This window comes from Rissa tridactyla, chromosome 4, assembly GCF_028500815.1.
Source record: "Rissa tridactyla isolate bRisTri1 chromosome 4, bRisTri1.patW.cur.20221130, whole genome shotgun sequence".
Taxonomy (NCBI): Eukaryota; Metazoa; Chordata; class Aves; order Charadriiformes; family Laridae; genus Rissa; species Rissa tridactyla.
In genome coordinates, this window is record NC_071469.1 from 18,555,901 (window position 1) to 18,583,400 (window position 27,500).

At 43.6% G+C, this 27,500-nt stretch overlaps 1 protein-coding gene across 6 annotated transcripts; it reads right to left on the reverse strand.

The window, feature by feature from the left end:
• Positions 1-471: 471 nt before the first annotated feature.
• Positions 472-27,500, reverse strand: TNNT3 (troponin T3, fast skeletal type). 6 transcript variants are annotated; one of them, XM_054198084.1, is made up of 16 exons: positions 27,466-27,500; positions 26,300-26,313; positions 25,580-25,597; positions 23,969-23,980; positions 23,038-23,055; positions 14,878-14,889; positions 14,472-14,492; positions 10,266-10,284; positions 9,426-9,471; positions 8,479-8,595; positions 8,060-8,137; positions 7,690-7,803; positions 7,379-7,488; positions 6,409-6,499; positions 5,688-5,728; positions 472-871 (listed from the first exon to the last, which is right to left on the reverse strand). In XM_054198084.1, exons 1-16 carry the CDS (start codon positions 27,483-27,485, stop codon positions 823-825), a joined length of 780 nt encoding a protein of 259 aa, XP_054054059.1. In that variant the 5' UTR covers positions 27,486-27,500; the 3' UTR covers positions 472-822. The 6 variants fall into 6 exon arrangements, with proteins under 6 accessions (XP_054054059.1, XP_054054057.1, XP_054054056.1 ...); XM_054198082.1 differs by lacking the exons at positions 5,688-5,728; positions 14,878-14,889 and adding exons at positions 3,389-3,429; positions 19,073-19,087; XM_054198081.1 differs by lacking the exon at positions 14,878-14,889 and adding an exon at positions 19,073-19,087.

Below are 27,500 nucleotides of genomic sequence, written 5' to 3' on the forward strand. Positions count from 1 at the left end.
ATCTACGCGGAATTAACCAAGTAACTCACGCTTATTTAGTATTATATGTAGGTTATCTGCCTCAATAAACAACACTGTAATGCGATATTTGGATGAATCATTCTCTGTATTGTACTGTGACTTCTGTGCACTTAAGAAATACTGTGTGCTGAAAACTACCACTTCTATGGATTTCCTCCTTTGTTCCCAATTCATTTATTCCCTTCATTGCTCAAAATTTTAAGTCAATTTCAACTACATTTGGCATCCAGATTAGGAGCTCCCCCAGAACAGTCGGCTTTTGTTATCTGCCTGTATGGTGGCTGTAAAAGAGGTCACCAATCCGGGGTCTTTGTTGATGATACCGAGCCTCATTTCCAGGTGTAGAGCTCGATCAAATGATATTAAATAAGTATTTGGAACAACTGCCAAATCCTTGCCAAATGGGATGCCATTAAATAAAGTATGAAAAACCATTCCAGAGAGCTGTCATTGGAGTAGGTACTGGTCGTGCTTTATTTACAAAATCCAGAGATTTGTACACAGCAATCTACAGGACAGCATAGGGCTGGTATCAGGAGGATAAAGGACACACTTAGCAGGAATTGAAGATGCCAGCAAGGAGTCACCCGAGTTTCACAGAGAACCTGCTTCCTTTTGACTGAGGAAGCCGCCAGACCCCTCCAGGAAGAAAAAGAAGAAAAGCAGCAGCAATAGCCAACCCAGGCTGATGTTGCGATTTTTGTTATTGTTGAGGCGTGGGTACACAAGTGTTTGGTGAAGGAGGAAAGAGGAGACCAGCAGGGCTTCGGCACACCGCTAAGGGCCATCCTGCCTGGTTCTTTACTTCCAGCGCCCGCCAACCTTGCCCTTGGCTCCTGCCTTCTTGCTGCTACAATGCAAAAGGAAAGGAAAACACGTCAGTGTGGTGGAAGCAGTGGGGTCCTGTGACCACTGCGCATTTCTGACTCTCAGATTAGGATCAAGCTGCTTTCATTTTTCCATATTGGGCACACCTGCCATAGACCACATCCTAAGAAAACTATTGTCGATATTGTAGAAAGAGATACCTCCTCAGGCTCTTAGTGGAAGGCCAGGATGTGCATGCCTGAAGGAGGTGGACCCTTCCAGATTCCTGCATTATCAGGACACAAGTCTAGGTGGTCTCAAAACTAAATTACAGGCCTATCTAGCCACAGTCTTGAAGTTTCCTGACTTCAAATCTGCTATGATCTAGATTTTAGGATTTAGAGCTGTTTCTGGTGAAAATTTGCTCATTATCAGGGACCTCTGGTTAAGTTCCCCAGATGGTCTAGTCATCTAGTAGTGGAGGCAAAAAGATAAGCAATAATTTAAATACAACTTAGAATGGCTTTGCTCTAGCAAAGGCAGAGTGGGTTCTGCCTTATATCACGAGAGCAAGAGCCTCCAAGACAGTCAAAACAACTGGTTAGGCCTCCCCTCGCATCATTATCCCCGTCTTCCTTGTGGTGTGTGCAGGAGCAGTCCAGCTACGCTCCCCACACAAAGCACCTGAGGCACGTTCTCTCCAAATAACATCTTCTTGCACACAGAAGGGCAATCCTGCATGCAAGCCACTTACCTTCTGACTGAGAAGCAGGCACGCCTGGAGTCAGAGAAGGGCCAGGCATGAAGTTAGTCGGGTTAGATTCTGCACCGGTTCCCGTGGGCAGTACCTTGGCGTTTGGGGCTTGGCACACCACCAAACCTTTCCATCTCACACACACGATGATGAGGCTGCTTCTTGAACCGAAGCACATGCAAACAGGGGGCAGCTCTTTGACATGGCAGAGCATGGGGTTGAGGGTCAAGCACAAGGTGGTGGGGTCTTGCCATCAACAGAGAGCCCTTCTTCAGGACCACTGGTTCCTCCAGGGAGCAGAAAAAAATGTGGACGATGCATCTGGGGAGATTTGTGTGTTGCTGCCCCATGGATTGGTTCAAGAGCACTAGCCATATTTATGGAAGGATGTAGCGCAGTGACACAGACATACACAGAGTGGATACTTTACCTTTTGACCAAGTTAGACTTGGTCTATTCGAAAAATTGACCTTTCACATGAGGGAGAGCAGAACATTTTCTGCTTATCTTAAATTCATCTCAGTGTTCCTTTTGCCAGCCTTTCCACAGGTTCAAAACCCAGTGTAGGAACTGCGTAGCTCCTCAAACGAAGGCAGAGCCCTTTTATCTCCATAAGCGCCTGTGATGTTTGATGTTATGCCTAACCTTTAGAGTGTGCTTAAGAAGACTTAATAAAGTCTGAAGCAAAAGGATCACTTGATCCTTGTATAACACATTAGCAGACATTCCTTTGGAATGATAAAGTCTAGCGTGGATAGAAATTTAAGTACACAGAAATCTCACGAGCTGAGGGCTTCTCAGTGCAATCTTTTCAAATGATGTCATGAGAGAGTATCATGCCTTTTGGGGGACCAAGCATGCAGTAATGGCACTGCGTGTTGTGGGTGGTGTGGTAGTGCCCCTCAGAAGAGCAGCAACACCCAGACAAACCATGGCATCCTTCTGCAGCTGCACATTCTACTGAGGTTTATCAGCCTACAGCTCTGCACAGAAAATACCACGGGAAGGTCAAGCCTTATGTTTGGTGTCTACAGACAACTGAACCCCCAGTGTTACATTCATCTGATAAGGCAGGGTGGCTTGGGGAAGTGGGAAGACAGTGTCTGGTCACTGCTGTCATCCAAAGATGTCACCAAAGACCACCAGTTCATTCCTGGCATGACTTTTCTAAGAAGATACAGAAGCACAGTGAAGATCAAATCCCACCACTTCAGTGTTCTCCTCCCTTGCTTCCCTGCAGTTCCTTATTTGTGTCGGTTAGTTTTCTACGTGCCCTAGGCACCAGGCTTCGTCTAGCCCTGGTCTCTCATAGGTTCACTGTAAACATCTAGAATAGTTTAAGATACAAGACTAAAAAAATCTAATGAAATAGAAGTCTTGTGAGGAAGGACAGCGGGAGAGAGATGATGAGTGAAAAGAACTCGCAACAGTAATCCCATGATGTTAGTCTTGTTACACACCATTCCTTATAATCTTAGCAACCACTTGTTTACCCTTTGTAAACAAGGGTTGTATTCCCTCAAGTATTCAGAGCACCTCAGTCAGGTGTTTGAAAACCCTAGCAATAAGCAGATGGAAATTTTGCAGATATGGTGTGAAGAAACATGATTTTTTCTTGTTAACTGTTATGTTCGCTTCAGTTTCCCCTTCATTTTCTCAATGTGAGGCAGGATGGGAGTTGCCCTTCCATCCCTAGCCTCATTTCATTGCAACAAGAAAATGTCGGTGTTGAGGCTGAAGCAACTATTTTGAACACTGAGAAGATATCCCCAAGCCAGGAGCTGGGAAGGGGATACAGGTACTTACTGCTTCTGAGCCTGATCGATCCGGTTCCTGAGGGTGACAATCTGCAAACAACATACATGACCAGGGTTTTTAGAGATAAAAAAACCTTGTTCCCTCACAGAGAGGGGAGTTTTACCTGCTGAAGTGCTGGAAGCAGGTGCCTCTGGTAGGGATTAATACTTCCTTTGAAATAAAAGCTCACCCTTGCATGAAGGAGAGAAATGTTGCTCCTTGGCAATACATCTGCAAGCCCATTTCATATGTCAAGGGAAATAAGAGCTAGAATATAACCTTTATTAGAAGAGTTCCTATGTATACAAATTAATCTCCTCTGAACTTGCATGTCAAACTGCAGGCAAGTGAACCGGAATGAAGGTCACCCTGGCCAGCTGGAAAGCTCTTGCACGGTCCCATCCACCTGTATGTGTCAAACCTCACCTTCTCACTCTTCCCCTACTCCAACACATTCAGAAGTGTGTAAGCTCAAAGAGCTTCGGTGAACTTTGGATGGGGACCTCAAGAGTGGAACATGGATCATACATTCTGCTGGAGTACCTTTGTTGGTTGGGAGAGCAGGAGGTGAGGGGCTTGCAGCAGTTACCACCTTCCCAGCCACTCATCTAATAAGAGAAGATAACTTTTAAAGGGGCTGAAGAAGAAAATATTCAAGGAGAGCTTGAGCAACCACAAAGGAAAAGGTTGGAGTTGGGGCTCTGAACACCTTCCCAAGCTCTGTTGATATCTGCAGGCCATTAGAGAGTCTGTCCTACAAGACAGAGCATCTCTTTGTTTAGCCATAGGTAAACTACATATGTCAACCTGACACACGGGAAATCAAACACCTACCTTGCACAGGATGAGCACTTTATGGACTGACTTATCACCTCAGTCCTAACCCCTAGCTCTGGTGTTGCTACTGAAATCCTGGAACTCTTCCAGGTCAGGTACTGGAAAAGGCCACAGGAACTAGGGTGTGATAGAGAGCCCTCTTTTGTCCCTTCACCTTCTCATTTGTAACCAAGTCAAGGTTCTACCTACTTTTCCTGTGGTGGAAAAATGCACTTGCCAAGACATATGTTTTGCTTCTGCTTTTGGTGTAATTCAAAGTTCTCCACTGGGTCTGCACGTCCAAGAACTGATCACACAACATTTTAATATTTTAAGTGGCACGTGACATTCCCCACATGCGAAACAAGAAAAAGAAGTTATACATTCACGCTGGCCCAACAACGGGGATTTCCTGGGTTGTGTCTTTCCATGGCAAACAGAATAAGAGACTGAAACATTAGCAGGAACAGGACAACACAAGGAAGGAGAGATCAGCAGATCAGCTGCCTTTGTACTTACTCATGGAAGTTTTAATATCTGCAGCAGCGGTTTAAATTATTTTTTGCAACTGAGTATTTTTCCGAAGTGTGGAGGAGAACCAGCTGTCTTCATTTGACCCAATGACTTAAGACTTACCTTCACTGATAACCTTGTGATAGTGACTATAACACTCATTCTTCAACGAAGCACCAAAGAGCAACAGACACTAGAGCTAAAGAACAGCTCCACTCCTGTGTGTCTCAGTTCCTTCCTTTGTCTCTCCCTTGTATCCTTGCTTGTGTCTCCTTCATTTCCGTTGCTGTTTTCACTTACCTTTCTCCTCATGTTTTTTCCTGCTATAATCTTCCCTTTTTCCTTCAACTTTTCACATCTCAATTGTGCATTTTCCTTCTATTTTGCTCATTCTTTATACTTTCTCTCCTTGCTTTTCATCAGCAGCCACCCATCTTTTTTTTATGCAGAGGTTTTACGCAGAGGTTACCGTAGCATGTACATCTCCCCTGGTGCTGCCTTAATTCCTGTTCTTCCACACCCAGCTGACCTGTTATCATTAAGCCAGCCCTCCAATATTTTGGATCTGGATAAGCATGTGGCCACAAGGTGGAGAATCTTTCCAAGCTCTTACACATGCATCCCTAAACTTCTGCATGTATCCCAGCTGCATCAGGATGACTCACCCACACAACGTAATACCAGAGGTTTGGATAGGGAATTATTTTAGAGATCATCTGAGAGCATTGCGTGCTCTGTTCTTTAACCACATCCCAGTTGGACCCTGACTTTTCCTAAATTACTGCTTCATCTCTTTTCAAAGAATGGAAGGGGAGAGAAAAAGGAAGTGAAGGGAGAGACACAAGATCCAGTTTTCTCTTTTCTCTCTGCACCGGCAGCCAAGTGCCAGTTTCTGTCCTGGCACTCTGACCATGCGTCAGGCTCATGCATTTCATAGCCTTTGCTGCTGCTGTTACACAGGCAAGTTCATTGTACTTACAACTTGGAAAGCTCCTGCAGCCTGCAACGCATTGTTAAAATCTAAGAGAGATTGAGATAGTTACATTGGTGTTGCTCATTCCATGCCAGCATGTATCTGTGTGATTGGGAATTAAAAAGAGAGCGAGACGGAGAGAGATCCAGTAGGATTTCTCAGCCACTGAAACCTGACCTAGGTGAGTGCAGCCCTGTCCTGTGACTGTGAAGGAAACATCCATTTTCTGTTACCATATGACACTTCAATCAGATGCTCTTGTCTGGAGACAGTTTTCAGTGACTCCAGAGAGCTCAGTCCACAGGGAATCTGTCTGGGATGGGAATAAAACTTATAACGTTCAAATGTGAAATCAAAGATGGGTTTAAAAGTATTACTTTGCAATGAAGATGAGTGAATTGAGTTACTGATTTTTCAGGCCACAGTTACCCATAGATATACAAGAATGAACAAGATGAGTTTGGGAAGAGGGTGGAGAGTCCATTTTCTATTGGAATTGCCTTTCCATGGGGCACTTAAAACCTTGAGAGTGGTCTATTCAATTTCAGCGTAAAACGTGAAATCCAGTCCAAGTATGTACATAAGGGGAATGCAGTTCCAAGTGTCTTGCAGCTTAAATATTGCAAAAGGGCATTGGAGGCCCAAGTGATGTCACTGCATGGCTTTTGCCACAGAGATTTTTACATTTTGGACCCAGTGCCATTAGCAAAATGGCTGCGTAACTCACCTCATATTTTTTCCTCTTGATCTGCTCTGTAAAGTCATACTTTTCAGTCTCCAGTTGGTATAACCAGTCCCACAGTTCCTTAGCCTTGTCCCTATGTGTTTTTGGGGAAAGGAAGATGGGAGAAACAAATCACATCATGTATTTTCTACCATTTTCACATCACTAGTAAAGAGGCTTTTTACGTTTTGTTTAATGCAGTTCACGCATCTTCCTGCAAACCCTCTCCATCCTCTGAAAGCTGCTCACCATTTTCAAGGTCGCATTTTCTCACCACCTCACCCGAGAACTAAAGGAACTTGTAGTCTTGCACATGTCACACACTAACATATTTCCTACAGATTTAATTTTCCCCCTAACTCTTAATGAAAGAAAAGAGTCCTGGGGAATCAGACAAGAAGGAGGGAGGACTCTGAATGCCACCCAGATGAGCAGAGTAGCTGCCATTGCACAATCTCATCTGTTTCAGGGCTGAGGTGAGCTAAGTTCATCTTTCAATCATGTGTAAACTCCAGCTTGTGGAGTCCAGACTATCATCTGATGACTGCTCTGCACCAGAGCACTCAGCTCCCAAGCCTCCAGCTTCTGTGGAGACCTGTACTTATACCTTAGCAGCTCAACTCACCCCTGGGAATGTTGCAGATACCAAACTGTAGGGTTGTTCAACTCATCTCAGAGCTGGGTTTAAAGTTTCTACCCAGTGCCATAAACAACTAATCCTAATGAGCAAGAGAGGCTCATAAAGCTATGCCAGAAGCACGGCTAGGTGGCTACCAAACCATTTCAACAATTCCCCATATCCCCATTTCCTCTCTATTCTCCAGATCAAGGAAGGGCACAACTTAACATTGTCTCGTGATGAATTTCAAGGGAGGCCCTCTCCTCTACCTCACTTTTTCACTAGAGAAGACTCCGGGACAGTATGACCAAATTTCAGTGGATTACATTCAGTAAATTAGGATAGGTATGTCACCTCAGCTTGTCTTCATTAAGGTGGTCGATGTTCAAGGGCTTGCGCCTCTCTGCCAGGACCTTCTTCTTTGTCTCTCTAGCTGTTTGCTTCTTCCCTCTCTTCTGATCAGCCTATTTTCAGAACATCAATTAATGTCAGATTGCAGACATTTAGACTGAATGAAATTATTTCGTCTACAGCATGTAAGACAAGTTGCTAGGGATTGGAAGAAGGAAAGGCGAGCTGTTTTCTCAACTTGTAATAATGACTGTTACAAGTCAACCCCATGGTTTAATGCTTCCATATTTCTTCCACCAATCCATGCATCTTACCTTAGCCAGATAGCTGCTGTATGTGGCACCCATGGAGGACAGAGCCTTCTTCTTCTTGAGATCATCCTCAGCCTTTCTCTTGGCATCTTCTTCCTCTCTCCGTGCCTTTTCCTCCTGTGGAGTGTGACACACAGAAGTAAGTTACTCCAGGGGAGACTCACAGCTTCCCCAGCAGCCAGTGTCACTGCAGGGAATGTGATCAGGTAAGCACGTTGATGAGAACTGGCAACTCCTGTTTCCAGCCCTTGCTTTAAGAGGGTGGTCATTTTTTCTCTGGACTGAGACAGGCAGAACCTATAGTTTTTTTCTCTCTGTAGAGATCTCTTCCAATTTGATGCTGAGACAAGGAGAGAGACGCAAAGTCACTTACCGCAAGCCTTGCCTGACGCTCCTTCTCCTTCTCAGCCCGGATTCTTTGTTGCTCTGCTCTTTCAGCTCTGCGCTTCTCCTGCAAGAACCAGTAGCAGAGGCATTGAGTCATCATTGTGGCTTTATCTACCTCCAGTATTATGCCCCACCACCGAGAGCTTTGGTTTGTGGAGAGTGAGCCACCCACTCCCTTGCCAGAACATGGAGAAGCGTCACACATGCAATTCCTAGATGTAAAACAAGAGGCTGAGAGAAGGAACAGATGTGGGAAGAAGCTATTTGGTGGTGACTTGAGCAGTCCCTTCTGTGCATAGCAATACAGCTTTCTGCTAAACTCTGACAGTGGACTGATAGATTCAGCTTCTCATCTACAGCGGATCTCCCAATCTAGTATAGGGAAATGTCAGCACAAGGACTCACAATCCTCTCCTTGAGGGCAACCAGCTCTTCCTCTTCCTTTCTTCTAGCTTCAAAGTGGCTGTCAATCAAGGCCTGCAGTTCAATCAGGTCTTTGTTCTGCCTTTTCTTTTGGATGTCCTAGAAAAGCAGGAAAATGCATTAAGCCAGCCCATAGTGCTCTAGGAACATGCCCTGGACATTGCCAGCACCCTTCCTACACAGAGAAACAAAAGCAGAAAGTGTTTGCAGATATCCATGGAAATCTATGGGATTAGCTTAAGTGGCTGTTGATGCAGGTCAGAGACAGTTGGAGACTCATTCAGGTGACAGTCAGGGGCCCAGAAGGAAACAGAACCCAAAACTCCCATTCCCCTGCACCATATTTTATCCCTGGCTTTGCTTAGCTGCCTCCTCTTCACTTTGGGATGTGAATCTTATCTAGAAAACGGTCCTGCATTTTTGGGCAAAGCAGATATTTCTGTGGAGATTTTCAAGACCAGAGTTTCTTCATTTTTCTATCAACTTTCTAGGAAAGTATTTGGATCTCTGTTTATTATTAAAATTCTGTTGTCATCTTAGGTAGTGTTTCTCAGTAACAGATAAGTATAGGCCTGCTTTATTTCAACCTGCAACTTTCAAACCATTTACAGCAATGGGACAGGGGATCTGAGAGCTCCTAAAACACTTACTTTCTCCTTTCTTCATATATTGGCTTCAAGGATTCAAGGAGAAAAAAAAGAAACACATGAATTGATATTTTAGTTTAGTCCCATGAGCAATAATGTATCCAGAGAGTTTCAGGGAGCAGTGAGTAGCCTTTCACTGAAAAGAGGCAGCAAAGCATCCATACTTTTGTCCTTGACTTTATCCTCAGCGGTACCCAATACAGGAGGAGTTATGTGGGTTTGCACACATGCATATGGCTCAGGTAGAGACAGACACACACAGTCAGTCTCAGGAATACTTACATCAAAATCTACCTTCTCACCCTCCGGTATTTTAGGAGCAGTCAGTCTGCAAAGAGTCAAAAAAAAAAAGGAAAAAAAAAAAAAAAGGATTTTCATCTTAAAGAGCAGGCAGCTTTTTAAATATCACATCCTGACCTGACCTGCCCTCGGGAATGATACTGACAAGGAGAAATATTGATGGAGATACAGAGGGGTGAAACAGCAAGTCAATGGAAAACTACTCCAGAATAGCACTAAGGAACTTTGTCCTTTGTGGAAGGTCACGCAGGGCAGGGAGTTACCCTTAAAAACCCTTCTCATTCCCAAAGCCTAAGGTCATTCCCTACCACACAGAAAGACATTGGCCTACGAGGCTGTCGGCGCAGAGCTGCATGCTCCTTTCTGGGCAGCTGGTAGAGTGGGAAGGGAAGGCGCTGAGTCCCAGAGCCAGAAGGTCCGTAGGAAACCTCAGTTAAGCTCAAGTCAGCCCAGCCCAACTTTTGCCGTCCTTCCTGCTGTCAGCGATCCTGGATGGATGGGTAGTTTCCCAGCTATGACCTCTCACAAAGGATTTAGTGTTGAGCCGCCTATATCTTGGGGTACTGTGAGATGACTGTATCTTGGACACAAGTTCACAAGTCCTTTGACTCTATCAGGAACTGGTCTTAAAACCCTGGCCAGTAACTACTGCTAAGGCATCCTCTGGCAGAAGCAGACATCCTGGAAAGGCATGCAGGACAGCTGGGTGTTGCACAAGGGATAAAGGCTTCTAGTGGCCATTTGCCTAATAGACAATCTAAAGGCTTCTGCTAGATCAGAAGAATGATCCCAGGGTTTTGATCCCCTGCCCCTCGTACTTACTTTATTCTGGGCTTCTCCTCTGAATTTGGAAGTATGGAGCAAAATAGGAAGGGAAAAAGAGGGAGAACAGTTAGAACAACAGAGATCATGCCAGCTGCCAGTTAAAGTAAAAGGAGGGAAGGGAAATTTAATCCTAGGGGAAACATCCCAGAGCAAGTGGTTAAATCTCAAGCACTTCCAAAAGAAATACACACACTCACACACAAGTTTTCCTAGGAGTGAATTTGTTTTTACCCTTGAAACAGAATTTGGCAGAAAAGAATCAAGAGACTGTATAAAAGTCCCAAATGTAGTATCTGGAAGGCAAGGATTTCATGTAAATGCTAAATTATTTTTCTCAAACCATCATGGCCAAAGCTCTAAGGAGGGCAGCTGGGCTGGAGGGTAGAAGAAAATGTTGCCTTTTTCAATCAGCACTTCTTTCTCTAAAGTTAAGTTGAATTCACAGTCATTTAATGGTAACTAGGCTTTGCCGGTTTTGCTCATATGCCTCACATGAACGCCAGGAGGGAAAAAGCTTCATAACATATTTTCTCCAGGTTCATTGACTCACAAGGTAGTTTAGAGCGCATGTCCCTGAGATACTTTGGTGCCATGGGGAAGATAAGAATAAGCTTCTTCTGCACTGTGTGGTGCTCCTCAAACCCAGCTTGGACAGGCCATCCTCTCTTAGCGAGCATCCTCTCCTGCTGAGGTACATGCAAAATTCCCATGAGTGTTAATGGGAATGATCTTTGCATCTCCAGGAGAGGCATAATGCCCTGATAGGCAGGCTAAACCATCACAGAGACTGTCAACTTGGGCCCCCTGGCAGTCAGAAGTGTTCCCCTACAAGAAGTGACCTTTCCCTGGCTCTCAGAAACGTGCTGTCTTATGAGTTACTTGGTTAACATTTGTGCTTGTGATCAATTCCCCTCCCTGCTACGCTTTTTAAACTTCAGTTATTAACTCCAGTGTAATGCCAGTAAGTTCAGCACTGTTATTCTCACAAACAGAAGTAAATCAAACCTATGTGTTTTTTCTGGCCCGGTCTCACAGGGACCCAGGTTGACTTTCATAACCACATGCTACGTTTGATCTTTCAGGGATGCTGCTGGATACTGCAGTACAAGACTCTCCCTGTGTTGCTTCGGTGGGAGGAACTGAGGTAAAAAGCTCACAGCCTACTGAATCTGGTAAAAACAACCAGCTTTGTAATGTAAAAGTAAAAACAGCCTCCCTTAAGATTGGGTGCATGAGCCCTGCTATCCATATCATGATAGAGAAATCATATTATATTTCTTCAAATGCTTATTTGCGTCCAGCTGTTTTGGGACTGATGGAGGAAATTGGGAATAGCAAATGAAACAAAGTAGGGTAAAATAAAATGAAACATTATCAGAGGAAGAAAATAGCAAAAACTGATACTGGATAATATTTAGTGGAGACATCAGTTGTAAGGATGTTGGATAATAAAAAATGAGGAAGTGGCTGGAAATGGGTTATTGAGATAATTAAGAGAAAAGACGTGAGCAATCAGAAACCAATCTTTCCTTTCTCTCACACTTTTCCCTACCAATTTCAGTAATGAAATTTGGGGGGAGGGATAGACTTTTCTCATTTACTGCAAGAACGCTGCCTACCAAAACATATCTCAGTTGAGGCCTCAAGATGCTACAGCAGTGCTAATAAAATAAACAGCATGTAATTATAAAAGTGTTTTAGAGCACTTGAATAAAGGAAGCCACAAATCGCTCCTGAAGAAAAATACCATTAGCCAAGAGGGTACTTCTGTATTTCTCTAGTTATTTTTCAAGTTGTTTTGCTTTTCAAATAGCCAGTGAGCTTCTTAACACATTAGGTAAATTGTTGTGTTGTGGGGTTTTTTTTATCTGGAGAGAGAAAAAGTAATCACGATTAACCAGTCTATCAGGGATTTTATTCACTCAGGATTGCCTTCCCTTATGACATACCCAGATAATTTTCAGAAACATTCCCGTTTAGCTTAAAGCTGCCAGTTAGTAACATTTCATGGAGAGGGGGGAGAAAAAGTAGCCAGGAAGTGACTGGTTTTGTTTGTTAACCTTGGTTGCCAGAATCGATGCCTGTCTGTCAACGACTGTGTGAGTTTGGTTTCAGCTGCCACCAAATCAGCACTTTAAACTTCATTAAACCAACAAACAATTGTAAAAATAAAAAGAAAAAATAAGGTTAGTTGTTCTTGAAATAGGAGATTGTAATTAGAAGATTTAAAGGTACCTCCAGAAAACCAGAAAAGGGGATAACAAAGAAATAGGAGCCTTTATTAAAAAACAAACTAACTAAATAAATCTGTCTTTTGCAGTGCATGACCCAGCATGGTCCATACTGTATGCACCAAAAGCAGTCCAGGGATGTGATTTATTTTGAAATGCCCCTTCTTTCAAGACACCAAGTCAAGGAACTGGGCCAAAATTTGTTGACAAGCAGGAATTGGTATAGCAAATTCCTGTTCCTGTGGTGGATTTTGACTGACATTCTGGTCATTCTGCCCATGAACCATGGGGCTGTGATGAAATCCCCACATACAACCCTGCCAAAAGAAGGCAAGAGCTACTGGAAATCCAAATTCACTGCCCTGGTGATTAGAGAGTCTCTGAGTTTCTGGTTTCCAAAAGGGTTAGTGCAGGAAGAGTGCACACCATAAACACAGCCCCGCTTTCTCCTGCCCAATCTATGAGATATTGACAGTTCTCCACATTCTTTGAATCCATCTGAACTGCCTTTACTTCATTCAGAAATCCCTAAACACCCTCCCTTAATCCCGCTTCTCGGAAGCAACATCTCTAACTCAAAATGTGTCCTTGAGAAACAAAAATCAATATGCTATTAAAAATAAAAGGAAAGAGAGTGAAAAAGAAGGAGAGAAAGGGGCTCAGAGAGGTCCTCGGGGTATTTCCCTAAATAAAAAAAAAGCCTGAAAAGTGAGTAAGAAAATTAAAACAAACGAACAAAAAAAAAAATCTACAAAAACAAAACAAAACAAAACAAAGAAACACTGAAAATGCAGAGTGGTTTCAAGTGGCACTGGGCCTTGTCTTTGGAAACAGCTGGCCAGGTGTTCTAGGGGTTGAATCAGTGAGAACACAACCAAGCTACTTCAAAGGCCTGTAAAAGTCCATGAGAGTCTTTCTATACATTTAAACTGGTTTTGAATTTGGCCCAGGGGCCTTAAGTTACTTTGCCTTTATACAAGAGCAAAACTGACCCTGCATACATTTAGATTTGGTCCTTTTACACGAGTCTTGTCCCCATGCATGTGCTCAAGCACCCACGCAATCAAGTATTATGAACACACTATCTTAAGCTGATGGCCTGCCCCTCCAGTATGAATAAATGTATTCACATGCTTGATGTTTAGCACAATTTTAAGTGCATAGATGGAGCAGAAGTTTAAAGATCTGTAGTTTCAGGCCTGCAGACCATCACCTTTTAAAGACTGGGTGAGGAAGGCATGTTTATGCAGGGCTCAGCTCCGTTTTCAAGCACGTCACTGGGATTTAAGAGATACTTTCTTCATTTTTGGGGGATAGAGAAGGTTTGCTGGTAAGAGGTATGACACAACAGGTTCTAGCTAAGAGACAAGTCCAGAGCAAGCTTCTAGAGTTAGGTTTTCACTATCTGCTATTCTAATGAGGATGTACAGGCTTCTCAATACAACAGTGACCCCTCCAAGGGTGATTGGATATGCACAGTAAGCAATTCTTTGAGGCAGAGGTGTTTTGGCACAGTTCCTGAGTTTAAAATTAAGTGAGAAACAAAAACAAATGCAGAAAAAAAAGAGTGAGATGTTAGAAAGATGACTTTGTTGTCCTAAGACAACACTGGCTACCATCATAGTATTCGCCGCCTTCATCAGCTGTAGGTTGAAGGATAAAAGCAAAAGAGAAGAAGCACAGTAGTCAATCCACAACCAGTACTGTTCTCCTAAGAGCAATTGTCCCCGCTCTCTCCCTGCTACGCTGGGAACCTCGGATTCTCCGGAGATTGAACAAGAAGAAAAAACACCTTTTTGGTGATCTGGTTTGGCAAACATACATCCCTTTTCTCCACGTTCATCCAAAGCCATCCAGAGAGACCATTTCCCTCCCATGCTCTCTTTGCTCTTGAACAAGGTCAGTGTTTTTAATACTGTCTCCCCAGCACTGAAAGAGAGAAAGGGTAAGAGTCTGTAGATGCATCACATACCTTCTTCAGGGGCTTCCTCTGCTGTTGTCGTGGTAGAAGCAGTGATGGAAAGACAGGAAATAGGAAAAAGAAAAACAGAACAGATATTTAAAGCTCTTGGAAGCCTGAGTAAGAGACCAGGGAATGCATGAAGGGGGAAAAAATAAAGGAATTAGTGAATTAAGGCAAGGAGAAAAGGTTTCTGGAGAGGCTGTCAGGAGTTAACGATGCTGTAAGGTTATAGTAGTAGTAAGCATGGAGATTAAAGGAGAAAAGGGCTGCAAGTGATCATTGTGGTTAATATTTGTTTCTCTTGTTTTGTTCTCTTCTACCAACCCAAGACTCCTGTTCCCGTCTGTCGCTCACACGCACACACACACTCTTGTGCTGCAACTAGGTGGAGTAAATCAGAAGTCACGTCACATACCTGGCTCATGAACTTCAGGTGTGAAGTATCATGGAACAAGGTGCGATGGAAAATAAGAGAATGAGAACGAGAAACCTGTTATTTCACACACCAAAAGAGCTTTTGAGCCAAAGGGGAGGAGGGGCAGAGAGGAAAAGGGGAGAGGGAGGCGAAGTTAAGAAGTAAACCTGAGATAAAATAAATTAATTACACTTGAAATAGCATATAAACAAAGTCACAGGACAGGAAAGGAATTCAGTCATGTGAAACAGGCAGATTTATGATAATAATGCAGCGCTTAAAAAAAAACCTTATGAGCATTATATGACATAAAGGACAACCTGACAGCACAGTGTACCAAGGTTTACCTTGACTTGAAATATGCACATGAACATTGTCAGCACCCTCAAAGCGCTATTAGATACGTCCTTTTGTACAGCAGCATTTCAGATGTTTGAAATAAACGCAATGTGGCTTGGAAACCTACTGAAATACCTGCTGTAACTCATCACCAACGTGCAGCTAACTGCCAAAGAAGCTCAGTTCTCTTTCCTAGATCTACGGCTAAGGCCATTTTCTTCCTTGAAGACAACTGGGATGTCTATATAAGTCTACTGCTGTTCCTCACATCCATTTGCAGTGGAGAATTACAAATGGATTACTTCATAGGAAGAAAAGGTTCATTAAAAGTCTGTGCAGGTCTACATTTCATTCTTCTGGGGTTTTTTTGGCAAAGCAGGAATCGATCAGCAATGCGGATTTGCGGGGCAGGCTTTGCTTTTCAGCCATACACACACCTCTGAATATTTTTGCAAAGCAAGCGTAAAAGTAATGCAAAAATCTCACAGTATTTATATTCCCTGTGTACAGGCAATGGGTCAAATTCTGCGCCAAGATTTGAAACAAAGCTTTCTCTATAGGAAGAAATATTCATTCTCCTATCAGAGTGCAGAATTTAACCCATTTCACAAGGACGCTTTTTGCTGAGCTACTCTTTCACGATACTGTATGTCTTCCCCTAGTTTTTAGTAAAATTGTCATGCAACAGGTGAGTTTCCTCCTACTTAGTGCTGATTACATTTCACTGGGAAAAAAAAAAAAACAAAACTAAAAAAATCACCCCAAAGGCATGCAAGTTACAAGCTGTCATTAACAGGTAGGTTGTTATCTCCTGTCACCCTGTATTCACTTCCCATGCACGCTGTCCCAGCAGACAGACACTGGGGAGTTTAGAAGTTAAATCACATACCTGGAGGGGGGGCTTCATTTAGTAGGAAGTGTCAGGGGAAAAACATAGGAAAGGAAGATAAAAGAATTAGAAATAAGTTATTCAGGAGGGGATCACCTCAAACTTTGGTGAGATGGGGTTGAAGGAGTATCATTTGCAGACTGGGTTATAGGGATAGAGTGTTAATAAGAGTAGAAAAGGGAAGTAATTACAATGGGGTATGAAGCAGATGGGGAGGGGATGCCATAGAAATGAAAGATAAACGGAATTTGAATGTTGATGAATTGCAACAGTTTAAATCATGCAAATATATAAACAGTGGGCAATTGTAGTAACATTGGTGACCCTTACATTTGACAGAAAACGTGCCCAAGAAGAGAGTTTTGCCAGTGTGCACTGTAACCTGTGTTTCAGCTGCACACGCGCCCTTTTAGCTGTTGGAGGAGGTGTGGGGATACAAGAGTTACTGCAAGGAAATGAGGCTTTCAGTGTATCCCTGCCTTTGCATCTGAAGCTGCACCATCTAAGATCCTCCACTGGCATGTGTGAGGCCTGTCTCTGCAGAACTGGAAATATTCAGGTCTACACAGGGCTTGTCTCTGCTGCAAAGGAGCAGAAACCACTGGAGCCTGCCTTCCGGGATCCTGCTGCAGCCAATGCCTGCGAGCACGAGCAGCTCGTGTTTCTGCAGCTCTGCCCTGGCCACGGTATAGTCACAGCCCTAAAAGTTTTCAAGGGCACTAAAACGTTTCTTCTAAGCTTCTTAGAAGGTGGCTCTTCAGTTACAAACAATAATTATACTTGTTTCCTATAGGGAAAATAAATTTTAGGGAGTCGTAATAACAGATTGATTCTTCATGACTCTGGTTTTCTTCAACATCTTCCAATTCCTATGTATGGGAATGCTTCAGATTAATACATAGGAATTTAGATGTCACACACGTGCACTTGGTTAGGTGGAAAGTGTCAGGGAATTAAAGGAATTAGAGCAAGAATCATACAACAGCAACAACAGGCCGAGTCTGTGACTTAGATGTATTAGACAAAGACAGTATTAATAACAGAGAAACTAAATAATCATACAGTTGCATGAAAAGCTGTGACGGTCTCCCTCTGACATAGGAGTTTTCTTTAAACTTGTTGTAGAATCATAGAATCATAGAATGGTTAGAGTTGGAAGGGACCTTAAAGATCATCTAGTTCCAACCCCCTGCCCTGGGCAGGGACACCTCCCACTAGACCAGGCTGCTCAAAGCCCCATCCAGCCTGGCCTTGAACACTTCTAGGGATGGGGCATCCACAGCTTCTCCGGGCAACCTGTTCCAGTGCCTCACCACCCTCACAGTAAAGAATTTCTTCCTAATATCCAATCTAAATCCACCCTCTTTCAGTTTAAAACTGTTACCCCTCATCCTATTGCTCCACTCCCTGATAAAGAGTCCCTCCCCATCTTTCCTGTAGGCCCCCTTTAGGTACTGGAAGGCTGCTATAAGGTGTCCCAACATCTTCTTTATAAACTTTATTTACATCTTCTTTATAAACTTTCCTTTTTGTTAGGCTTTATGTTACAGAGGGGAAAAAAAAAAAAACCACAACATGGGAAGACTGTAAGTATGGCATTATTGTTAATCAAATTACGTTAATACCTGGTGTTTTGCACAAATTTCAAGCTCACATATATGTCAAAGCTTGAGACCAAGACTCAAGTAGTGAGTAGCAATTCGATAAATACCCCGGGAAAGAGGTACAGAGGCAGGCAAAGCAGCTGAGATGGTAGCAGTGACCTTTAACTTGTGCAAACCAAGGTCAGAAAAACCTTAGAAGCAGATAACAGACAAGAACGAATATGGCTAAAAGGAGAAGAGAAGGATGCGAAACAAGAAGCGCCAAGAACAGGAGGGAAATGAGAAGCAGCGCGCAGATGAACGTTGAAGTGTCAAGTCATGCAAAAATCAATCAGACAGCTTTCACCTCACTCAGAATTACTCATCTCGTCTAAACTAAGAGGCTGGTCTCCCTCTGTGGACAGCAGAGTGAAATAGCTGGGGTGGGCGGCTGCTGAGATGTGACTGCTTTAATAATGCTACTACAAATGGCACAGAATGATTTTCACAGGCAGTTTGGAGGACGCTGCAAGTTCAGTTTCTGCTTTTCCAGCTAATAAACATTATAACGTTCCCGTACGCCGTGTAAGGATGGCTCTGAGGCCAGTCAGTGGTTATTATTACAGCTTATACATTGAGATATTTGTTTACAAAAATGTTATTGCATTTTTCATGCAACAGTTAGCTCCTGTCTTCATTATTACGCATCACAGAGCAGAGGAAATTATTACTGGTGGAAGGTGTAAGGAAGGTGCAAGTTACAGTTTATCATTAATATTTGTTTTTATCTGTTTTCTTCCACCATCTTTGAATTCCTGAGTATAATATTAGAGTTACTGGTATCATTTTTGTACAGAAACCATAGTTTCGATTAAATTTCAATATTTCAAAGCTTATGTAGATTTAGCTAAAATTTTGGTTAAAAAAATAGAAAGTTTCACAACCGCAACAGGTTGCGTAGTTATTAACATCTCTAGAACAAAACCTTTTCATTTTTTGCCTTGTGGCAATCTCTCATTCCAGATTTGTTCTTGCATTACACTATATATATACCCCACATTATCCATAAAGTCAATGCTTCAGAAGCATCTCAAATAGAATTTTCACTTTAAAATTTGGAAATCTTCCATAGAGGAAAGAGGAAAAAAAAATATGTTGGAACAAAATGTTTAAAATGTTTTGTTTCAACTAAACAAAAAAATTCATTTTCAATAGCTTCCAAACAAGACTTTCCTCCTTTTTTTCTTTTTTGTTGTTTGTTTGAAAAGTTGCCATTTTGTCCCAATTCAGAACATGACCCAATTGTGAAATGGCCAAGCGCAACTGAATTTCCAGCACACAATAACCCTTCAGATTGACGCAGAGGAATTCAGAAGTCACATACCTGGTTCATGGACTTCTTTAAGAGAGAAGTAGTAGGGAAGGAGATGCAAAGAAAGATAAGAGAATTAGAGCAAGTAACAGACATTGATTAAAAAAAACCTTACACTTTTTTTAGCCAGGGTGGAGAGGTTAAAGGGATAAAAACCATTAATAAAATTAAATGAGAAATAGAGGGCACATATGGGCGTCAATTAGAAAATCATGGAGAGGAAGGACAGGGAGTGTTGGGAGATAAAAGATACAGGTGACTAACATATATATTCATGGTGTTATAAATCAAGTGCCATTGGTAGCCTTGGGTTAACAAAAATATTTACTTGTATTTAAATCAAGTCCATTACCCATAGGTTTGAATGGGCAAAAAGGGTATAGACAACCTGGCTTTATTCATGTGCATAGAAATCCCAGCCTCTGCAGAAATCAATGGGCTCGGAGGAGCTGGCATTGATTTCCTTAGCGCCCAGGATTTCACCACTGGGGTGTAGGACCGCACACCAATGGGGGACAGTAAGTACGAGCATGTTACCTCTCTCTAACCTACGGAATAAAGTATCCGATGAAAGCCTAGCTGGACATGCTGGGGGCGGCGGGGGACGGGACGACAGAAGGGCAATTGAAAGGTAAATGGGTTTGGGCTGTCAGGCTGATGCTTTAATAAGCATGACCTACTATTTTGCTAATCACACAGCTTGTGATTTATAATTCACATTATCAAATCAAGCAAAATTGCAACCCTGCTACCCCTGTTTTTGCATAATGCATATTAACCCAGACAAATACCAACAGTTAGGGAAAAAGCATGCAACTACATCTTTCCTCTGAAATGTCGTTTTCTGCAAATACCCCACAACCAAAACGATGCCACTCGGTCCAATCCTTAGCCCAACAGAAAACTGTGTATGACACCGTGTCACTTGCTGCTCATGACTTGAGATGCAAGTCTCTCCGCATCAGCAGACATTGCTGCAAAAGCGAGTTTTGTCCCCACATGGTGGCGGGGGGGACAGGAGGAAGAGCTGCACGTGGTCGAGGGACATGGCATTGCCACAGGGCATGGCTCTGCCACCTCCAGCCCTGGCGCATGGTGTAGAGGAAATGCTTTTGGGAACACTATCCCCATACCAACTGGTATCCGTACCGATAGCCTGGTTAGCGAAATCAGAGCGCTGGGGAATATATAAGCAAGCCCCAGCCTGTGCTTTGGGCACTGCTTTCAAAACAGTGGTTAGTTCTTATTACTCATCACACCGCTTATCCTGCGAGAGCCAAGCAGCCGTCAGCGAGCGTGCAGAGGATGGGCTTGCATCCTCTTCTCTTCAGCCACCTCCAGAATTCCTGCACACGTTACCGCTTCCGACAGAAATAGAGGAATTCGCAGGTCATGGCACATACCTTCCTCATGAGCTTTAGCGGGTGGGAAGAGTCACAGAGCAAAATGCAAAAGAACACAAGAGCGTTAGAAACATCAGAACAAAGTTTCACTCGTACAAAGTGGAGGAGGAGGAGAGTATATTGCAAGGAAATAAAATGAATATGGGTACGAAAAGCACTAGTGGAGGTGAGGGCACAAATGGTCTGGGATATTAAAAGCATAAAGGTGATTTAAATGGCCATATCAGATGATATTTGTCTTATATGCACATTCCTGCAGTCCTGCATAAAGCCCAGAGCAGCATGCCATTTCACAACCCTGATGCTTGCCCACGTGGGTTTACAACCTGAGGCTGGCGGGTTTTTGGTGGCACGTGGCTGCACGTACTACCATGAGAGTGGCCCGGAAACTCCATTGCATGAAAAAGAAAACCACCTTTAATCATTTGCAAAGCTAAAGCATCGAAATTATCACCAGTTGCTTTATACAGCAGGGTATAAGCTGAAAAAAGGGCATGTGGAAAGGCTATCATAAGAACGTCAGCCCAGTACAATCCTCTCCGCAGCTGCTGTAGCAGCAGACCGATCATGGGCACATCTGCACATCGTTCAGAGGCCCGACCCACCCCAAAAGGTCCAAAATAAGCCTCACAGGGAGACCCAGCCAGTCTTGGAGCAAAGGCTTTTCAATCTTCATCCTTTTGAGAGGTTTACATTTCCCAGCAGTTTTCATACATTTTTTTTTTCTTAATGCAACAATTACCACGTAGCACCTCCAGTGCATTCAACGTCAAGACAGAACATGAAGGGAGTACAAAAAACAAAATGGTGACAAGTTTTATTCTATATTAATATGTCTATTTTTAACTCCTGTTCTCTTTTACCATCTTATGGCTTACTGGCTAAACAAGAGCTTACTCTGAAAAATGAGAATTCAGGAGTCACGTCACATACCTTCCTCCTGAGCTTCTTTAGGTGGGAAGAGCCACAGGACAGGATGCAAAGGAACATTAGGAGAAACACATTATTACACAGGATGATATTACACAGGCTGAAAACTCTGTTAAGCCAGAGGGAAAAGTTTTATCCCAGGTAAAGGATGCACTAATGGCCAGGAATTTGAGGCACGTGTGGTTGAGAAAACTGCACCATGTAAAAGAGGAGGGAGAGGGGAAAACCTAACAATAAGCTGAAATAATACATGCCGAAATTTCCCTCTAAACCCAGTTTTATAGGAACAATCTGCCATCGCTCGGATGGGCTTTATGGCAAGCTTCCACACGGCAGGAGAGGCTGGGTTACCACCGAGCCAACATCTGCTGGACCTTGCACCCAGACCGTTCCCATGGGTCAGTCTGTGGCAGAGCCAGTCCCAGAGGAGAGGTGGAAAGCAAAGAGAACAGAAGCCCTAAGGCAAAGTAACTGGGTCTTGCTCCTCTCGCACTGCCCTTGAATCACCCCCCACCGCCAAGGAGACGGCGGGGAGCAATTCGGAAGGCGACGGCACATACCTGCTTCATGAACTTCATCAGGTGGGACGTGGTAGGGAGCAAGAGCAACAAGATGGAAAACGAGAACAGTTAGGTTAAAGGGTGTGTGAATGCAACAGGAGGGTCTAAGAAAACACAGGGGGTATGAAATAGAGAAAGAGAGGAGGAGATGAAATGGAGACAGGCGACCAAAGCACACACAGGTACAAGAAATGTAAAACCTTCAGGACGTGGATGCTGTAAAAACCCTGCAAACTGCTCAGAGTGGGTCTCCCAAGGCGTTATGAACAGGTTTACCCTTGTTTCGAATGTGCCCATAGCACAAAGCTTTGCAAATACGGAACCAACACACCCTTTGGCTCCTCCTACCCGGAGCACAACATCCCAAACCTCTCGAGTGCAAAGGGTGGGTTTCTGTTCCATCCCCTCTTCTGCCCTGCCTGTCACACTTTGCAAAGGCTGCGTGCAAGGCCGGGAGCCCGCTGGGGTTACTTGCCAACGTCTACATAGATATAATTAGTAAGATCTGCGTTCTGTAGTATTATTATTCATATTATATATAATATTGTATATTATAGTCTATAAACTTATAATATATACAATATACTATATATAATATTACATATTATAGAATATGTACTGTGTAATATATGGCTACACACATACCTTACCACAGATGGATTTTGACTACAAAATCCATCCGACCGTTATCTGCCAAGCTACGTAGGAGAAACCAGTTGACATCTGATAGAAGGCTTTATAGCCAGACCCCAGTTATTCCACAGCGGGCGTTACAAACACCCGCGTCTAAAAATCGTCCTCGGAGCCTGCTGTGGCTTGGACAAGGGGATGGTATCCGCATTTCCCCTGCTGCTCCCTCCCCGAAAACCGGAGCGGAGGTGTCCGCACAGATGTGCGAGGATATGGGGCACCCTCGGTGCAAGGTGTGCAAGGGACGAGAAAAGCCCTCTGCCTGCAGATCCTCTGCCCCAGCACCTTTCTCTCGCCTCTTGTTTTCTTCTACCACCTTGCAAAATCGAGGCGCGCATCGGCACAGAGCCCTGCTGTAAAAGAGAGGGGAGGGCTGAGAAGCTGTTTCACATACCTTCCTCTTGAACCTCTTCTGCGGGTGGGAAAACGGCAGCAAAGGGAATGAGAGGAGAAAATTAAAACAAGAAATATCTCATTGGAACATTCTTGAGGTTTGCCAAGCTCCCAGGCCATTATGGGTAAGAATACACAACGATGGAATTACAGGGTGAGGGAGAATTAAAATTAACGTTTTTATGGGCATATTATGGGGTTATAAATGTTACTGAAATATGGGAATGTGACCACAAATGAAAACCACATTTAAAAAGGCATCCAGTATTTTATTCCTTATTAGAGCTGGCTGATATTTCCTAAAACTGACTTTTGGTGAATTTTTAACCAAAAATAAAATTGCTGCATTTTTTTTTTGTTTTAAATCTTCGTCTCAAATGGTGAAAAATTTTCACCAACATTTATCAATTTTTGAAATTTCAAAGAAATTCATTCCTGAATTTCAACAGATGGATATAAACTTTGTAGGGTGTCTCGCTCCCTTTTAAAAATTCTAAACTTTTGGAGAGAAAGGAAGGGACTTGACACCATTGTCACCAAAAAAAGGCAAGCAGTTCAGTAAAACTGGTAGGCCAAACCAAATATGTATATGTTTGTTTCCATATACATATACGTATATACATACACACACACATATATATGTAAAAATTATATATGTGTGTGTATATTATCTATATTATATTGTTTAGATATATGCATGTATTTTTGAATATAAATGTATATATAAAATTGTTTTGGTTTGGTTTTTTAAACAAAAAAAGGCCCAATTTCCTATCAGCTCAATAAGTGACATCAATGTCCATCATTGCATTGATGTCTGTGGCTCAGGACCGAGTCCCGGCCACTGGGTGTGAACCGTTTGCTCTGGATTTCTTCACACATGTTCTTCCTCCGTGGTAAGAGAGAAAGAAAGCAGAAGCCATGTCACATACCTTCTTCCTGAGCTTCAGGTGGCAAGTGTCATGGGACAAGGAGTAACAGCAAGCAGGAAAATGAAAACAGAAAACTGTTATAAACTTGTATTGGGGTGAGCTCAGGCCTGGAGAAAAACGTGGTTAGAAAGTGATGGAGAGAAGTTACATGGAAAGGAAATGGATGACTTTGGAAGATAACACAAAGGTCAAGCAAAAGTGAAGAGCAAGGAGAAGATACATGTCAGTGGAGACAGTCATGCAGATTAAAAAAATAGGAAGTCACCTGCCTATTAATTTCATATTAATCATAAATTCTGGACACCCAAAAGGAGACAGTTAGGGTAGGAAGGAGAAAGGTAAGAAGAAATGCTTCTCCTTTTAGGAAGGCTTGTCTGTAGGACCAACACCCTTTGCTTACTCTTTGGACATTTGACAAGCTACGAAGGATGGACCATGAGTACCACTTTCACCTCCCTGGCTCTGTGCCATCATGACTATAGACATGATGGTGACTGAAGGCACCTGCACAACTCATCTGGTGTCTCTATTTTCTCCCCTCGGAGAGGGCAGATTGCAGATCCCCTCGGAAGCAGTGCTGGGGGAATTAGAGACATAAGGGCACCTTAGGGTAGGAACTACTCTGAGCACGGCCACAGTCACACCTCTGTTCCCACCACCACTGATGGGAATTAGCCAGTTGCAGCAATCGGGGAATCCATGGCCAAAAAAATCCTGCTGTGTATAAAATCCCTATGGTGGACATTTCTGCACTGGGGCAAGTCTGTCTCAGAGCTGGTCTCATACCCTCCACGTGCAAATACTCTACCTCCCAGTAAAGGGTTTCACTCTTGACACCTTAGAAGATGTCTTGGACACTAAGGGCAGATCCTAGGAGAAAGCCCAGAGTTTGGCCCTCGCCTCTGTCACTGACACCTTGAGAAAATGGAGGATGACAACCAGCAGATGCGCTTGCCTGAACTGAAGCCAACGTGTCAAGTGTCCAGCAAAGACGCGGATACATCTTCAAAATCTTCCTCTCCCTGCTCCCTACAAAAGCTTAAACAACTCAGGTGAGAAGGGCTTTTCATGCTCCATCTTTCCAGATTTGCACTCTGTCTCTCGCAGCTTGTCAAATTACCTTTTGCCAGCTAAAAGTGTGTCAAAAAACTTCACCTTTGCCAGTCGGTTCTCTGCCTCACCTTTTCCATCATTGGCAGTGCCTTGTTGGGTGCTCCTCAGGAGCTGGGCAACCTGCTCTTCTTTTCAGTTTCAAAGTTTAAACTCAGTACGTGGACATTGCCAAAATGACAATGACAGGATTTCACTGATGACACATTGTGTGGGCTCTGCACCAGTCCCTGCTCTAAAATGCTCTGAGTTTACAGACAGGTTAGCTCCCAAGCTTTACAACCATCCCCTATGGCTCAGATACTGCGTTTCACCATAACGTGAAGGCTCGGCACATCATGACCCCAACTTGGCCAGTTATGGTTTCCGACTGATTTATCGATCAAGTGTTTCACATCACCTTTAGCGGCAAGCACCAAAGAGAAGGGTGAAATACAGACAAGGCAAAAGCAGGACCAAGAATCAAAGAAGGATAAATTACATTCCACGTTTTTTTGTTACCTTCTTCTTCGTATTCCTCTGCATTGAAATAGGGGAGGGGGGAAAAAAAAAGCAGACAAATCAACCATCAACCTTGACACACCAGTAGGACATTACCCAAGGCAGAGCCCTTTGTGCTCACAGGGATGCCGGGCAAGATGGCCTCTGACAGGCTGCTTCAAAATCAGTAAGTAAAATAGCAAATAAAATGACTTTGAGGGGGAAAAAAAGGAGGTATAAAAGGAGAGGAAGGCAATATTGTATTGAATTTTTTCTTGGGCACTGGGAACTCAGGCATACACGCACGGTAGAAGGGAAGAGGTGGCAGAGAGGGCCTTTGAGTATAAGAAAAAACAGCAAAGAAAACAAACTTGTACATTTCTGTGTATATTGCTTGTCTATATTGCGGGTTTCTATGTTTTAAAACAGAAAAAAATTATATCTACAAAAGCTGCAAAATAAATTGCCAGCAGATGGCAGTGCCCCTGCAAAAACCAGCAGGGTCCCCCAAAATCAGGGCATCAGTTCGGGGCTACAAGCAGTGTCAAATCACCAGGAGCTGGTGACAGTCAGACAAACAGACGCACAAAAAAAAAAAAAAAAAAGAGACCTCAGATTTGTCTAATAGTACCAGCACTTTTTGTTAAAATAGCAACAGTGGGCAGAAAGGAGAAGACGGACATGGCCAGCAAATGCTGCAGGCTTGCATGGAAGCAAATTAGAGACAGATTTAGGACTTACCCTCTGCTTGCTCCCTGTGAGAGAGGAAAAAAGGTTATTGAAACTAGATAAATATTCCTTCCACTCTATATTATCACCAAGCTTTAAACCGTACACTGATGCAACCCAATGCACTGTAGTTTAAAGTCAGTTGTTTCTTCTTTCCCCCGTTCTCCTTTTGCTCTCCCAGGAGCCATTTGGTTTTACGATTAGTAAAGTGATTGGGCTTGGGTTTTATTTTAAATAGCATTGCTCATTCTGATGGTGCGTATGAATCCATACCCAGGAATAATGCTGTCGCCACAGGGCTATAGCATGATGCCTATACATAGCGCTGTGCAGGGGCTGACGAAGCTGGACCCCAGCCCTGGTGTGCCAGGCAAGCCAGCCTGTAGCCGATGGCCCACGCCAACCCATACGTCCTCCCTGAACCTTAGGGCTGTCTAATAAAAATTTGGGATGAGTCAGATGCTGCTCAATGTTTATCCCGTGGCTGTAGCAACATCATACTTGCAGTCCGTTCCCATTCCTTGCCCCCACTTGCCAGTCTCTCCTGCTCTACCATCACCTTGCATGAAACCCAAAGCCCAGAGCAGCCCTGGGGCCAGAACTTCAACAACGGACGTGTTAGTTAGAGATTGCATGAAAAAAGTGCCAAATTTCATCTGGAATTATTTTTTTTTTTTTTAAGAGTAGCTTGGACAAAATGACACAGGTTGAGCTGAGCCTGCATCGTAGCAGAGGAGGGGACTAACTGGCCACTGCAGGTCTGTCCATGATACCTCTGATCCACAATTGCCCTAAGTCTCCCCTCTGTACCTACTGATGTGTAAATGTCAAATGACCCCATTGGGTTTGGTCATAAACCAGGGCAGAAAGCAGCTCCTCAATTATACTCTATGTTTAATTCCCCCTCCTCCAGGAGTAGTGACGTGGCCACCGAGGACAGGCTGAGCTGGGTGGAGATGTTTGAAGGGCGTCCCATGTTGGACAGGGAAGGTGTCAGGTGAGCTTTGATGGACCCTTTGACACCCAAAATCCAAGACACCCCTTCCCCAGTGCTTGGGGGGGCTTTGGGCCATGCATGAAGTGGCACCCAGCTTCTCCTCCCCGTGGGGATGCCCTCGCTCCGCTGCCTGGAGCCAAGCTGAACAGATGAACACGCAGGCGGCGTTCTCTCTACTTACACTTCCTCGGTATCAGACATGCTGGCAGTGAGTTT